Source organism: Pocillopora verrucosa, chromosome 3 (genome assembly GCF_036669915.1).
Source record: "Pocillopora verrucosa isolate sample1 chromosome 3, ASM3666991v2, whole genome shotgun sequence".
NCBI classification, from domain to species: Eukaryota; Metazoa; Cnidaria; class Anthozoa; order Scleractinia; family Pocilloporidae; genus Pocillopora; species Pocillopora verrucosa.
Genome location: NC_089314.1, coordinates 3,144,369 through 3,161,448, shown reverse-complemented (window position 1 = coordinate 3,161,448; position 17,080 = coordinate 3,144,369). Strand labels below are relative to the sequence as shown.

The 17,080-nt window shown below is 35.0% G+C and overlaps 2 protein-coding genes across 2 annotated transcripts; one reads left to right on the top strand and one right to left on the bottom strand.

Moving 5' to 3' along the window:
• Positions 1 to 443: 443 nt before the first annotated feature.
• LOC136279731 (proliferating cell nuclear antigen-like) lies at positions 444 to 3,434 on the top strand. The gene is made up of 6 exons (XM_066163745.1): positions 444 to 811; positions 1,165 to 1,232; positions 1,802 to 1,996; positions 2,158 to 2,226; positions 2,758 to 2,849; positions 3,147 to 3,434. The coding sequence occupies exons 1-6, from the start codon at positions 493 to 495 to the stop codon at positions 3,199 to 3,201; spliced, it is 798 nt and encodes a 265-aa protein (XP_066019842.1). The 5' UTR covers positions 444 to 492; the 3' UTR covers positions 3,202 to 3,434.
• A 784-nt stretch (positions 3,435 to 4,218) lies between these two features.
• On the bottom strand, positions 4,219 to 16,920 carry LOC131799389 (phosphatidate cytidylyltransferase 1-like). Its single transcript, XM_059117114.2, has 17 exons — positions 16,721 to 16,920; positions 14,951 to 14,980; positions 14,350 to 14,438; positions 13,400 to 13,496; positions 12,570 to 12,667; positions 12,326 to 12,422; positions 12,092 to 12,152; positions 10,708 to 10,766; positions 10,246 to 10,328; positions 9,576 to 9,631; positions 9,004 to 9,035; positions 8,505 to 8,573; positions 8,243 to 8,290; positions 7,540 to 7,644; positions 6,976 to 7,110; positions 6,371 to 6,474; positions 4,219 to 5,807 (listed from the first exon to the last, which is right to left on the bottom strand). The coding sequence occupies exons 1-17, from the start codon at positions 16,808 to 16,810 to the stop codon at positions 5,696 to 5,698; spliced, it is 1,365 nt and encodes a 454-aa protein (XP_058973097.1). The 5' UTR covers positions 16,811 to 16,920; the 3' UTR covers positions 4,219 to 5,695.
• Positions 16,921 to 17,080: the final 160 nt, after the last annotated feature.

The window sequence follows — 17,080 nt, the reverse complement described above, 5'->3', positions numbered from 1 at the left end:
GTTAAGCATAGAACTTTCGTTTGATGGCAGAAATATCGTGAGGAGTCATCGTCGTAGCAATTTAAACTTATTTATTTTTATTGTAGAGGATTTGATTTTTTTCATGGCTCAAGCATAATTAAGCTTCGAATTTGCTAAATTTTGGATCAAGTGAATGATACAACACACTAAATGCAACTTGATAGCAATGTAGATTTGCAAATAGGGTGGAAGATTTATGTGTTAAGTAAAATCGTTCAACTGGCAATCTTCAACTTGATGTATTGAAATATAACTTCCTGGGCTCATCACTGATCATAAACGTAGATAAATAATTACAGCATGCAAAATTTAAAGTTCTGTCATCACTTCTCTCCAGGGTTATCTCCAGGGTTAGTTTAAAAGATGAGGGAAACAAGAATTTGTCAGATGGTCAGTCTAATCATGCATTATATTGTTTCAGACTTCAATCATTCTTCTACACATAAACTTCTGTCATCGTCTGTCTGCAAAATGTTTGAGGCTAAACTTGGTCAAGGAAACGTCTTCAAAAAGGTTCTTGAAGCCATCAAAGATTTGGTTCCAAATGCAAATTGGGAATGTTCAAGTAGTGGCATTAATGTTCAAGCCATGGACAGTAGTCACGTCAGTTTAGTTTCAATATCATTAGAAGCTGATGGATTTGAGCCATATAGGTGTGATAGAAATGTCATTCTTGGAATGGAAACTGCTAATCTTTCCAAAATACTGAAGTGTGCTAGTAATGATGACAGCATCACAATTAAAGCTGAAGAAGGAGGTGACATGGTGACATTTCAGTTTGATAGCCAAAGTAAGTACTATTTAAAAATTTCAATGCTCTGAGCTCAATTTTACCCAAATGTGGCAACAAAAAATTTTTAAGTGGTCTTCAGAAGTAAAATATTTGTTCAATCTCCCTACCTCCCTTCCTGTAGGAAAGAAAGACACCCTTTTGATTAGCAAACTTGCTCATCAAAGCTGGCAATTGTTACAAGGGTAGAAATGGAAGATGTTTACATAACAAATCAAGGCTTAACTTTTCCAGATAACTTTCACTGACCAGGAGTATTTCTCAAGAGTATAGTACCAAATGAGATTCTTTGAAACCATTAGCAAACTGTGATTTAACACATCCTGTTCTTACTTTGTGTTCATTTCTTTTAGATGGTGAACGGCAATGCGAATATAAAATGAGACTTATGGATATTGACAGTGAGCATTTAGGAATACCGGTACGTAAGCTATGATATATCTTATTACTGGTTAGGGAAAGTGAAAAACTGTGACAAGGTTTTGCAAAGGTGGATACAGAAGCATTCTTAAGTCTGAGGTTGCTGTTTTTAACAATACTGATTAATCTGAAGTCAGTAAATAACTTATTTATCTATTTACTCTCTCTCTTGCTTTGAAATCAATTTGATAAATGTTGACCTTTTCAACTCTTGTACATCTTGCCTAGTGAAAGCAGCAAACTACAACAAGATATATGTTTTAAAGAGGAATATTTAAGCAACTTAACCTTGGGATACTGGAGGGGCTTCCTCAAATTCCATAATTCCTTTGATCAAAACTTATTGAGAAAACTTATGAACATGTTTGGATAACAGTAGCTGCATTTTAGCTTTTAACAGGATGGCAAAGGCATCATGCTTATTTTTGGACACCAAGTGGAAAGGGATAGTTGGCACCTGGTACCTGTGTAAATGGACTGTTTGTGACATTTGTATTGATTGTCATTGAGACCACTGGGTTTAAGAAAACTTGTTGTGCAGTATGTGACACTTGATAACTTTTTGTTTAGGACCAGGAATATGATGCTGTTGTGACAATGCCATCATCTGAATTCCAAAGAATATGTCGAGACCTGACACAGATTGGTGATTCAGTGACAATAAACTGTACTAAAGAAGGAGTTAGGTTCTCAGCCAAAGGGGACCTCGGTGAAGGAAAAGTTACTCTCTCACAAAACTCAACTGTTGATGTTGAAGAGGATCAGGTTGGTTACCACTTAGTCATTCAGTGATGTGCTTTGTAATTAAAAACGTAGGAATTGGTACAGAGACAGTTATGAATCACGTTAATTTCATGCCAGCTCACTTGGTATAAGTAACTTAACAAGTTTATTTTCTATAAATACTATACTTTTTGTGATTCCAGGTTAAAATTCAGCTCAATGAACCAGTGGAACTTACTTTTGCTCTCAGATATTTAAACTTTTTCACTAAGGTAAGAAAAGATTTTCTTGACAGAATGCATCCATGATAGGTATGGCTTTTTCCAAGACTTAAGTACATTTAGCATGAAAGAAGACAAGTTCAACCAGCCAGAAAAAACTAATATTATACTTAAAAATTCTTGGTAACCAAAACTTGAGATATTTGTGGAGAATTATGAAAGGCTATATAGGAGATCCAATGAAGCATTTAAGACATTTAATGGTGCCGTTTTAAACTATGGCCAGCGATATTTGGTTTTTTTCTTAGGCAAGTCAGTCTGCTCTCACAGTTTCTCTCTAGTATTGGGAGCATTGGTAGATAACAGATAACTTGAATAAGATCTAGTTGTCAAGCAAATCATTCTAACGCATGTATGCAGGCTTAAGGGCTTTGTTATTTTCTTTTGGGTGTATGAATAATGCTTCTCATCGAATAATTTTCAAAATAATATGATGTGAAGATAAATGTGCCAAAACTGAATTGTTACTCTCTATGGCAGTACCAACTTTGTCCTCAATGGTTTTTCATTTGTCTTGTTCAGGCTACTCCATTATCCAGCACAGTTAAAATGTCCCTGAAAGAGGATGTGCCCTTAGTCCTTGACTACAAAGTAGGAGAGTTAGGCAACCTCAAGTAAGTTTGCAAAGGAAGAATATTTCATTTGATTTAGCAAAAGGAAAGTATTATGAAGAGGCAAAGTAATACACTCCTTTCTTCATTGCTGTTAGCGTTGTCAAAATTTCACTTTTTTACTATTTTGGTAGTTGGTCCTGTTCTTTAACCAGTTTATTGTCTTCCTTTACCTGCTCAAAAGCTAATTATAATGAGATGAAATGATTTGAGGAAGAATCATTTGTTACAGGGTGGTTATTGCATGTTGTTGTCACCTTTCTGTCATTCCTCTTTGACCGATGTCATCTCTGTTTGCAGATACTACCTTGCACCAAAGATTGACGAAGAAGAACCAGCAGCTACTGATGACTAAAGGCAGCTCACAAGCATGCAGCCCAAATGATGGGAATCTTATATTTTTTGTTGGAAATTATTTTACAAGTGCTGAACTGTACATAGGGACCGCTAATGAAGGGAACTTTGGTAGTGGGCTTCAGTATGGAAGAAATTCACCAGTTGTCATTGGTTGTTGAAAACCTTTTCAAGGTGTTTCAAACTAAGTATAGTGGTAAATTGAAATATAATAAACTTGTTATTCGGCTCAAATGCTTGCTTTTGTTCTTCCTTGTTGATGCTGTTAAGTACTGTCATGATAATACACTATTTCATGTCACATATCGTTTCCTTTGTTCTTATGGCCTTAGTGTTTTATTGTGGGTGATACTGTAAGGAGAAAGTAGATACTGGTCATTCCTGGGAGGCTAATAAGTTAACCCATTCTATCCTAACATCAGGAAGCAAATTCTCCATACTATTTCCTTTCAATTTCCTAGGAGGGTGGGTAAGGATAATTTGTTTAATAACAAGCAAAAGCTTCTTTAGCTGGTGATTCTCCTTTATTCTCGTGACCTTTCTGTGTTATTCAGGGATGATATTGTAAATAGAAATTAGATGCTGGTCACTCTAAGGGGGTTAAGGGGTGAAGACAGCTGAACATGAATAACTTACCTTATATGGGTCATTCAAAACATGGAATGTCAGAGTTCTGCTATATCAGTTACCATGCCTTGAAAGTCAAGAATTTTACATGTTCGTTTTCACATTCATGAACTAAATTCTTGGAACTTAGTTCTTGGAAAAAATCTCAGGAGGTCATTGAGGTTCATTATCTCAGAAGAGTATGAACCTTGTTTACTCCTAACCTTGAGAATAGAAACTGACAGTGATGATATTGGGGGCATCATGAATTTTGAAAATGAAACAAGCTTCAGGTTGGTGAAAGATGTTTGTAAATCTCTGTGGGAAATGGTTGGATTGAATTTCTAGACATGAGAATAACTAGAGAAATAACCTCAAGTCCTACTTTACAAAATCCCCATCATATTTCAAATCAATTTGCACAAATCACCTTTAATAATGTCATTAATAAGAACACTAGATATTCTTAAAATATCGCACATCAGGGTTTTATATTACACTAAATGAACATCATTTGATAGGTAAAGATTGTTATTAAAATAGATTGTACAAATCAGCGGCTAAATTAAATCTTACTGTTGTTCAAAGAAGCTACATAATTTTGCTGCAATATTTCAACTTTGTTCAAGACACATGTTAATTAAGACTTCCCAACCTCCTCCATCCACAACTTCTTAGATATTTATCTATCTCATCTCTTACTTATTTTTTTGTTTCTTCTCACCAGATGACACTTTTTTGAGGCACAAAAGGGTAACATAGCTAAATGTAGAGCCTTTAAAAAAAATAGCTGTTTTTCATATCACAGTAATGTTCAGAATATTTAAAACACAGGATAGAACCATCAAAATTACAGTGATAGTTTCTATTGATCTAGACATGTTTAAGTTTTATCAATTTTATTATCTTTAGATACAGTATGCATATAACATCTTTCCAAAATCAACAATTAATCCCTCCACATAATTTAAAACAAAGTTAAAAAGCTAAAATATATATATATTAATATTATGAACAGGTGTATTAATGTTACTTTACTCCTTTATCTACGAATGGGGATGTTTTCCTTTCATCATGTAACAGACTTCAACATTTAACTGGATCAATGGACCCTGAAGCCTGGTTTCAAAAGCTGGTGTTAGTAACTAGTGGAGAACCAAGAGCAAGCATGACAGCTTAGAGCTAGCTCACATTTAACCCTTTGACTCTTGGGATCTCATCTGGAGTTGTCCTTACTATCTGTCATACAATGCATGTGATGTTACTTCAGAGAATTTGGTATCAGATCAACTAATAATCTAATTGATTTTTTCTTCATTCCCATCATTTGTATGCTTCATATTGTATTCTTATTGTAGGGAGAAATGCTGTCTTGGTCACTCATGGGATCGAAAGAGTTAAGCTAAGATACAAGTTTAGGGATAAGTAAATGAGCAAGCACAATTTCTTTTCCTTGCTTATATCTGTGCTCCCAATGATTTGAGTTGTGTTACATCAAAACAGCTGAGCACAATATAATGAAACTCTGTATGGTAATTCACAAGACATCACATCATGACATCTGATGAACCAAAGTGCTTGTTCTATGCCTGTCAACCTGTATGAGCTTCACAGACAGGAACTCATATCTCACCTTATTTCTTCTTTTCATTTTACACAACATAATTCAAATGCTTGTACTTACATTCAAAACATAATTGTGAAAAGCAAAAGCCTTAAAATACAATCAGTAATATATCTATTATACAAGGATATCTGTTATACAAGGATACCCATAGCCTATATAATTGACATGTACAGTTATCATAATCCTGATGCTTAAGTTAACATTATTACCCAGTGATTTACAAGATAAATATGGGATGGTTGTGGCAGCACTGTTGAATCCACTATAGAATGCCTCTTCTAAGCAAGCTAGACTTAAGCTCTTTATAGATGTTCAGTTGGTGTTCTGGCTTCAGAGATAAGACTTGTTGCAACACTTTGTGTGGTTGAGGTGCCCTGTATACAGAAAATCACATAGTTGCTTGAGCAATTTCAAGATAATGTTAAGTTTGTAAAGTTCCCTTTCAAAGCTTACACTGTCACAAGTCACTACTTGGCCATCAAAGTCCAGTTGTTCAAAGGTTGATTAGCCCTAACCCGAGGTGGAGTCTCAGTCCAGGTTTCTTTATCACTTTAAGCAAAAGCCTTTACAGAATAATTTTCTCTACAATTTTTGAAACATCCAATAAATAAATTCTAGACAAAAAGAATTAAACTGAATTCTCTTTTAAAGCTTTCAGATCTGAGATCAGATTTCATACTAACACTGGATTATCTTAACCCAGCTTTAAACAACCCAGCCCCAAGTTAAGAAAAGTGATTGTGTTGTTGTGCAATCTGACATCAGTGTGCCTTTCATTCACATAAATCTGGCAAAGTAAGAGAATCAACAAAACTTAATCAGCCTAAGTGTGAACACCACATTCTCTTAACTCATTTATAAGGAAACCTATTGCTGCTGGTGGAAAGAATTTCAACCAAAGAATACTTCAAGTGACCAAGCAGTTTATCCACCATACCTTATAAATGTGGAATGGTAAACATAAACAAAAGTTGCCATGAGGAACTGACAGTCAAAGCGATCTACTAGACCTCCGTGTCCAGGAATGGTATCACCAAAGTCCTGAAGGACAAAACAAAATTAAAACAAAACAAACCAAAAAAAGAAAAAAAAACACACACACACCATATCTTACAAATGTAGCTTTCATCACTTCAGACATTTCTTTATGGGGCAGTGTAACTGAAAATCAAATTGTATCCACAAGCACTTTTTGAAAGTTGATCTGAAATTTATATCCCTAGCTGCTTCTTCAACAGATGACTGAAGTAATCAGTGTAATCCTGCCAAGTGACATGCAGTGTTCACTGGCTCCCTGCTAAAATTCACAAACACAATCTTGGACAATAAGATGGATAACTGACATGTAACCAAACCACCAACAGGAGAGTGCTTTCTTAGTTCTTTCTGGTGAGTCACAGGATCATAGATTTTAACAATTCAAAGCAGTGCACGATGGGTGGCAGCATAAATGAAAATCAAATCACGTGTAACTGAATGCAAATTTGCATTCCAATACCTGTAGACATTATCAATACAAAAGAAGGTGGACTCTCTGTATACCTTGACTTTAAAGGCCCTCTTGAATCCACTCGCAAAGAAACCACCAAATGGTGCGATCAATGAACTGAAGAGTGACAAAACAATGGAGTGGAACTGCATTGGATATAGCCACACTTCATCTTGTGTCAAACCACCCTGAAACCAATAGGTGGTATTTAAAACATAACTGTAACAATAAGCTCAGTATATGATGGGCTATGCAGAGGATAGAATTATGTCATCCTAGTGTGAGTCCACCTCCAACTAAAGCAACCGAGTTGCATCCAAACAGCAGCATCAGAAATTAAATTTTTCCAGCACATTTGAAGACAACTTTTGAACATCAAGGTTACTCTTTGGAATCATACATACAGTACATGGTACATGTAAGTGGTAACATTCCTGTATATAAAATTCTTAATGGCAAAGATAAGAATGAAACAGTTACTGCCATATACATGTACTTCTCCGTTAATAAGCTGTTCAGCTGACCTCACTTTGGAGAACACCAAGGGGTAAAACGTTTCACTGAACAGAGAAACTGAGAACAATCTGTTTCTGAGGTTAAAAAAAATTAAAACTTACAAATCCTAGAAGATATTTGACAGGAGCAGGAATGGTAAAGGCAGTCAATTTGTAAAGCGATGAAGGCTGACAAGTTGTCTTGAAGTCTGTTATTGAGCCACTGAACTGAAAAAAAGCAAAGCTTGCTTATTTTAGACTACACAAATGAGAAGACTTCAGACAACTTCTAAGATTTAGGGCTCAACATCATCTTTGCAAATCAAAGGATACCTCCCATAATTCCAAACTGGCTGGCTAAGCCACTTCATTTGCAAATAGGATTGAAGTGATTGCACTCAATGATAGAACTATATGCTGTCACAGCAGTCAATTCCTAAACCTTTTCTCCCAAGATCTGATTGTTAATTCTCCCCTCCTGGCAATTACTAGCAAACAAGTTAGGCAAATTTGGTATGAGATCAAGATAAAAACTTCTACCTGATAAGTTTGGGTATTCTCATTTGCCCTTTGCTGGATAATGTATGGGTATTATAGGGAGAAGTTTCATGTTTATCACTTCTGGGAGTTAAAGGGTTAAATACCTACGTTTATTATTCTGAATGAAAAATTTGAAAAACCTGTCTTACAAAAGATTATTTAAATTTAAAATTGATTGGTTTGGTCACAAAGAATGAAAGTTTTTAAACTTGTTTACAAACTTTACCAATGCAGTTATCATAAAGTTAAAGATTCATAAATCTGGACCTTTATTTTCTTAACTTACCACCACAGGGCAGATGAAATACTGATACTGACACATGAAATAAGAGATCTAAGGAGAAAATAAAACAAATGACATCCAACACTGTTTCACAATCACAGAAAATGAAGTGAAAATATTATACAGGAGCAGAGAGGGGAAAGTAAACATATTGGTAATGACACTGGTTTGCTCTTCTAGAACATTGCAATCTCAATGGCAGAGTGTCAACCAATCTACTTTGTCATGGATTGCCCTTAAACTAGCATGCAGCAAAATTACTTACAAGCCATCCATATATCACTGTTGTCACTCCTCCACCGATGAAACCTTCCCATGTTTTCTTGGGTGAAAGCTGAAAAGAAATGTGTAGTTTAAAGTTAATCACTAATGAATCAATTGAAAATGTATGATGGAGTACAGGATGTATTTACTCAGTGAAATTTAGTGCTGGGTATAGAGTGACACAAAGAGAATGTGAATCCCTAAAGATAATTGCACTCATCAAACAGCTTGCTTCCACAGCATACACATGGCCAGCTCCTTACAAGAAATCATTTTGCCAGATTAGAAGGCCTGGTTTGTGGGGGCATACCTACACTTTGGTGATAAAAATACTGCCATGGTGGTGTTAAGAAACCAGTCACAAGAACTATGCAAGTATATGGGCTTCTGTGCTCAAATTTTAAACCACATTGAACTAGTATATAATTATATACCAGTAAACTTTAAGTAGTTTATTATTGGTAATTGTACTACACAAAAGACTGGAAGAAACAACATACCTTGATAAGAGGAGTTCGGCCAAAAAAGAATCCTATTTTAATGATTGCACACATAAAAAGAAGCAATGTTACCATTATTAGGGGCACAACAAACATTAGGGATGTTCTGGCACTTAAAAAAATTTAGTGACACCCCAATTGCCAGCTGAGTGAGAATGATTCTGTTTTCAGCAACAAGGTGTCACCATAATCAAATGTAAAATTATATTAAGTTCAGTGAGATTATATAAAGAAAGGAAAGTGTGAAACTAAATTAGAATAAAATGAGATGGAGTAAAACAAAAGAATGTACATAAATAAATGAACAGTTTTGCTGGAATGGAGTCTTTTGGAATGTTCAGAGTTGGTCTCTTTCTCTTGAAACATCATGTTTTAATCTCACTACTTTTTATTATGAAAGGTTTTTCTTAATCTTTCGTTATCAGATTCTGTTTTCCAGAGTCTAAAAATTTAAAATTTCAAAGTGCAAACTTGACTTCATGAAACAAAGAAACATGGCAAGGCATTCCTAAAGGGTGTACAAACAGAAGGGAAAGGTAGGCAAAAGATGTTAAGCACAACCAGCAACTTACCAAAAATATATGCAAAGATGTCATTGCAAATCACCATGCTGACAGGTAAAAAGAACCTACAAACACAGCAGAGAGAAAAATAGTACTTAACCTTACCATGCCTGAGATCTGAAAGCTAATTTTCCAATTACTCATTACTAGTGCCAGTACCACACATTTTTTCTAGTCCTAATAATTTTGTGTGATGATATCTCCCAGGTAATACATTCTTTGCCCTTTCATTTAACCCTTTAACTCCCAGATCAAATTTGTAATTCTCTTTACTGTCAACCATACAATTTCTATTAAGTTAGCTCAGAGAAGTTAGTATTGGATTAACTAATTATCCCTAAATTGATATTTTTCTTTATTCTCATCACTTATCTGGTTGATATTGTATTGATATTGTAAGGAGAAATTCTGTCTTGGTCACTCATGGGAGTTAAAGGGTTAACTTCCAACATGGGATTTTTAATTCTCCCCTATAGCTGCTACAAATTTCCTTGTACTCTAGATATGAGAACTTGGTGTTAGATCAAGATATTGACTTCTAATAGACAAGTTTGAGTATTCTCATAAACTTTTTGCTGGGAACGTAAGGATATTATAGGGAGAAGTTACGTGTTCATCACTTCTGGGAGTTAAAGGGTTAAAAGCAATATACATCATCCCAAGCCAATAATTTACTCACCAAATGAGTCCTTCAAACAAGGTCTGCATAATGAGGTGTGATTGGGTGACAACAATCAGCAAAGTCACATGGGTCCAGCCAAACTAAAAGCAAAGAGGACAATTCACTATTTGCATTAGAACTCAATGCATCTTTCAATCAGACTAACAGATTACACAAGAATGTTCTGTCTTCATTGATAGAAAAAGCACTGTCTTTCTTTTGTTTCTTTTTCATCAAAACAGTTCAACATTATTCAGAATACTTCTTGCACACTCAACAATGTTTGCATGCAGTGCTTGTTTCAATCTATCTTTGGAAATCTAACTGAAAAGGCTCTGCTGGTTTTTTTACATATACTCTCTCAAAAAGAACACACACAACAAAGCCTACATGATTTTTCTTCTTGAAACTTTGGATAGAAATGCTACATGTACATTTAATTTCATAGAAGTCACAAAAAATAATTACAAACATAATTACCAGTGAAAATTGCACTTTGTAGTGTTCCTTTTTTAAATTTAACACAAATAAAATGAAACCTGCAAGGAAACAAAACTTGTTCAATCATTTTTTGGCATATTACACAACATATTACGCTTAGAGCCCCCTAAGGCTAAGATGCTGAAGACATTTGGAGATCGGTCTTTTCAGGCAGCAGCACCATACTTATGGAACAGACTTCCTCATGAAATTAGAATGATTAAGTGTTTGGATAAATTTAAAAAAGCTATTAAAACGTTTCTGTTTAATGAAGCTTTTTGTAATCATTAACTCAGATATATTACATTAAAATAATTTATTCTTATATGTTTAGCTACCATTACTATTGTAAATTTTATTTAGATATATAAGGTTTTTAATTTTTATTCAGTGTAAAGCACTATTGATCTGTACATGTAAATAGGGCTATACAACTAATAAATTATTATTATTATTATTATTATTATTATATTCAATGTATCAGTGACTTCATATTATTTTATGCACAAGTGTTAGGTTTGAAGCACATTTGTAATCTTGACAGCACCTAAGAAATATAGGCTGACAGTGTAAAGCAATTTATCATATCTCTTAGCCAGTACAAGTGCTATGATTGGTCAATTTAGCGTGCAGTATTTCATTGCACAGCCTCCTAAAATCAATAGTTTGTTTGAACTGAAATATTTCCCCTCTATTTGGACTCAGAGATGTAATTAAGGAGCCTTATGTTTTCCACTAGGATTTGTGGCACATTCAAACCCAAGTGGAAAAACTTGGTCTGTAACTTACAACCTATGGACCTCAAAATCCATTAGTAAGAGCTATGTCTGCCAGTATAGTACACAAAACTACTCTGCAACCTTATAATCATTTTTGTTCAACTGCTTTACTGTGCCATTTGACAGGAGTTCCACCAGAAAAAATCAGTATCTTTTGGCTCATACATGTACATAGGGAATAATACACATGTCTCCATGGATATGGAATTTCTCTTTGAGCATTCAACTTGATACCCCCAGGTGTGCTTGCAGCAAACAAGTGAGAAATTGAGTTGAACATGAGGATAGAAATTATTTAAGTACAAGTATTCATAGATTGTTTTGTTTATTATATAAACACCACTGGCCCCTTTTGACAAGAAAATTCAACAAATGACTTTGAATTGAGAATTGTGGATGCTTTGCCACTCATTTAGCAACCAAGCAGAGTGGTGCAAAGGGCTAGTGATGTGTCAGAAGCTAATTGGCAATATCAAACACAAAAAAATTTCGTTATTTTACAAGAGCATGGTTACAGCTTTTTTAGATTTGGAATTCCTTGTTAAACACCACAGTTTACACAGAATAATGTGATAATGTGCTATTACTTCTTTAATGGTACTCACCAATTAAGTAAAGTGAATATGAAATCAACCTGTGATAAGTTATGTACGTTTTCACCACTTCCTACAAAAAAAAAAAAAAAATTAAAAATGACCAAACAAAACAGAAAACGAAAAAAAAGAAAAAGAAAAAGAAAAAGAAACAATAGAAATGGTCGATGATTCATTGTGGTAAATATAACTTTTACAGGCTAAAATAAACCTGAAAATAAGTAACATTGAAGGTGTAACACTTACCTCTGATGCATCATCCACTTGTGGGTCTGGATTACCATTAAAATAATCTGTTATGCTCTCGCCATAAAAGAAAAAGTTTGCACATCCAAGAAAATACCTGTAAAAAAAAATGAAAAACATGACAAAATTACTTTCAGCTCCTGAAAATTTCCATCTGGAATGGATAATGAGAGGATCAGTAGGATCAATCTGTCACTGTATACTAGTTCCTACAACACAATCTGTAAACTGCAAATCATCCTACCAACTTAGGGATCTGAACCATGGAAGGTTGTATTTTTCATATTTCTTGTGTCCAATAGAGATGATCTCATGGTAACACTTGATTTGAATACACTGGATCTGCAAAATGAAAGGAGCAGTAGAATAGTTGTCTTCTTTAAGAGAATAGTTGTCCACTTCAGGGGTTAAGTGTCATACAACTATTTACCCCTGATGGCCAGAACTCATCTAGCTTTCATTGACAGAAAGTGTAAGGGAACATTGCTTCTCTCCCCTTCCCTACAGGGTATACTAAACAGTGGCATGTTACCACCCCCCAGCATTTTGTTATTATTTTGAGTGTCTCAAAACTTGACTCAAATGTCTTGAAACTCGAAGCCTCACTCCCTTAAGTTTTCGAGAATTGAGGACTGAGCTTTGAGGGGGTGTCAAATTACTTTTCAGTGGTACTGTTTCCATTTCAGTTTGCTGGTACCTGATAAAACCCCTTGGAGGAGAGAAGCATCCTAAGTATATTTTAAAACATCTTGCCCAAGAACACACGACAGTAACCATGATTGGTGTAAAATGTTGGCCAACAGGTAAGTCACTATCCAGACAATAAAAGATAACAAATTGCACTGCGCTGTCTGATGGATGGAGTGAATGCCATTATCCACTCTTGGAAAACCAGGGACCTGGAGTGCAACATGCCAACCAATACACCACAGAATCTCCTGACATGATTTTATAAACTAAAAACCATATCCACATGATGCCTTTTCATTCTACACATTGCAGATATCCACCCTTTCTCTCACACTTTTCTTTTTGTTTAAAATGTATGTGAAAACAGAGTTCTTAAAAACTTACCAACAGGATTAAAGCAAAAGGACCTAAGTAAACTATAACAGAGAAACCTCCAATCATCACCAAAGAGAACATTCCTCTGATCCACCAGTTCCTCCATCTGGAAGACAAGAAAACAATGTTAACTGCTCTTTAAGACAAAACAAAGCACCACTGTCTACTTACATATAGATAAAAAATCTAACTGATGTTTTTCCCTTGTGGCTAACAAATCTTCTTTGGAAAGTAGGTTAGAGATTTAGATGCTATAAGCAACGTACTGAAAATTATGTGGCTCATGAATTCTGCCCTTATTCCCCCTCCCCTCCAAGCATTGAATGTTTTAAGGGGGAGTCCTAGTGCTGAACCTATTTTTTGGTCACAAAGGGGTATTTTCAAGGACTTTCCCTAACTTTATCCCAAGTTTAAGAGGTCACTTTGATCTCTGGCTATGTTATCTGGTATTCAGTCTGTTTCCAACTACATAAACATTATGAAGTTTTAACTCAAGCAAAGTCACTGATGCTTGTTTTTTCCAGCTTTAACAGTTCATCTGGGTTGCCTTCTCCACAGCAGAAAGAGTTTAAGACCGAAAAAGCCAGCAAAACCTTGTAAAATAACTAGCCAAGCTTGCTGACTGCCAGTTCTTACACTAACTGCAACAAACATTTGTCTGTAAGATGTGTTCTGTATATTTCTTGATAAGCAAAACATAAATTACAGTGACATATCTATAGAGAGCACCTTACACTGCTAGTTCTTACACTCACTATAACAAACATTTGTCTGTAAGATGTGTTGTGTATACTTCTTGATAAACAATACGTAAACTACAAAGACATGTATGGAGAGAGCACCTTACAATGCTAGTTCTTACACTCACTGCAGACAAACATTCATCTGTAAGATTTGTCCTGTATACTTCTCAATAATCAATACATACACTAGGAAGACATACATAGAGAGCAGCTCACCGTGGATTCAAGCTTGCTAACATGCTTGGTTGTTCTACAGGAGCTGAGTCTGAGTAAGTTTCTCTTTTATCTTCTGAGGGCGGTATTTCCTATCAAAACAAAACATAACTAAATCTTTAATTTGTCATAAAGGGAATTTTAGATCTGGTAACAGTTATGTGCAAATAGCTGCACTCCAAGCAACTCTGTATAATTTCTCCAGATAAAATTGCAGTGAAAGCCACAAATTTCACGACATTACTTTGTTACTTACTGCACTAATTTTGCATGAAAATCTTTTAAGACCTAGTTTATCATATATAACTTATCCCTTTCCATTAAGTCTCACAGAGTGCGAAGCCTTAAGACAATAAGCACAACTCATATTTGACTGTGATAGTTGGACAGCCACTTTACCAAAGACAAAGCCAGTTTGCAAAGTGAAAATTTGTCCTGTGCCTCATCCATTTTCTCCTGTTTGTCATTTTCTTTTAAGAATGAATAAATAATTTTGTGTAATCACTTCATATTTTTAGTGCACCAAATGTTGAACATTAATCAAGTTGAGGCTTAGGACAGTGTGCTTACATAAGTAGAATTCTAGAAAAATACAATTATTGACCTGTTCCTCTTGATTTCTGTTTTCCTCTTTCTGCAAATAACAAAAGAAAGAGGGAAAGTTCCTTACGTGTTGAATTCTAGGTCTACTGATGTTATACATGTATACATAAATTGCTATCTTGCCATTATATCATTCTCACAAGAGAAGAAATATCGAGACTTTCTTAGTGATATATTTCTAATATTTGTTTGTGTGAAAATGATCCTTATCTAGTTGGAATATTCTTGCCTCTGCCTTACTTTCATAGACATACCTCCAGAGGTTTCCTCCAGGAATAAAGAAGCTCAGGAAAATAGTCAGAGAATTAATTCTACATTATCTGACTGTTATTTAAATCTTCTCATAAAAGCAAAATTCATCAAAGTGAAAGTTCAAATTTTGTGTAACTCAAAAAATAATTTTCAACAATTCAGGATCTTAAGTCAGCAAAAAGTCTACTGTTTACAAAAGATACTGAATGTAGAAGCCTTTGGATGGAAAACAACAGATATTTTGCATTGTTAAACAAGCTTTTCAAAACCTAACAGCTATTTCAAATTTTTGTTTCTTATTTATGTATACCTGCATCAGAAATCACCAACTAACACTGCCATTTCTACTGTCACTGCTATCCTTTTCAGACACAAAAACTCTCCTTAACCAACTGTTTGAATATTTGCATACCATATGGTCTCTAATAAAAAAAAAATTTTCTTCTTTCTATCTCTTCCTGTGTGCACATCCTCAAGCTACATTTTTTATTTCTATTATTGTGCATATCATGGATAAAAATATATTTTGCTTGATATGATGATACAATGATAGAGAGAAAACTGAGAAGTAGAGAGGCTGATTTCATTTCCTTCACCAAAAAAAAAATTTTTTTTAAGGTTGCAGGCAATTATATACTTGACTTAGTACACTTTTGCCTTGCAGTTGATTTAATTTTGTTGTATTTGTAAATCAATGAGAGCACCTGTGAAATAAGAACAGGCACATCATTTTCGTTTTTGATGCTTTTATTCACAAGAAACTATCGTCAACCACGCTCCTCTTCACGATGTAAGTAAACATCGAATATTAGCTGTCAAAAAATGAAAACTTAATATGAGATTCGGTTGAAACAAAAGACAATTCTAAGAAAACGTAAGTAAACAAAGGCGCCCGACCAATAGAAACGTTGGTTGTTTGAAAAATATGACCAATCTGCATATCATAAGATTCGCGATTATGATCAAAGTGCAGTTTTGCAGTGCCGTAAGAACGGAATCAACAATATTTTATAGAGACACTAAAAATATCCTTACGATATGACAATGTTTTATTTAATTGACAGTTTGGCATAATAAGATTTGTAATACGGTAGCCTCGCGTGATCCGAAAAATACTGGTCGACCATTGAACGTAGCAAAACATTGTGGAGAATGCTTGAGAATCAACGTCTTTTGCAGTAAATTTGCATTTCTGCGGGAATGAAAAAAGCAGCAACACCGCAAGATTTTGCAAAAAAAGCGGTGGTAGTAATTAAACACCAATGCTCGAATAAAAGTTAAAATGCTGACCACAGCACGATTTGTGCCGAATGAGAAATAGTTTAGTATATGATTGCTGGAAACATAACATCGATCGCCTGATCTGGTGAATCTTACAGCCCACGCAGTAATACAAAGAAGAAACTCGAGCAAATAATGCTATTAAGAAAAGGTTAGGTAGAGGTAGTTTAACAGCCTCACAATCAGCTAGCAAAAAACATTGCAGAATCCAAGACACCAATCTTGACAACAACTTTACCTTCAGACCATCAAAGAGATCTTCGCTCGATCCATTCGCAGTTAAGCCTTCTTTTCCACGTCTTCTTGTCGCACCTACTTCTGTGGACATTTCCCAAGGAGATTATCTCCTATGTGAGGTCGATTTTCACCACAAGCGCTGGAAGTTGAGCTCCATCAAAGGTGAACTTTATAGCGGCTAGGTTTTGATCAGTTGTCTTTCAATGGTGAGGTGCATGGCTCGCTAAGATCTCTGGGAGCTAGGGCTTGCCTCTGAAGGAGCCAAACTGGTGGCGAAACCGCCTCGATCTGAGGGTACTTTGTTTATAAGTAAACAATGATAAAGAGTCCTCATAGAAAGGTGCAACTGTAAATTAAAAGT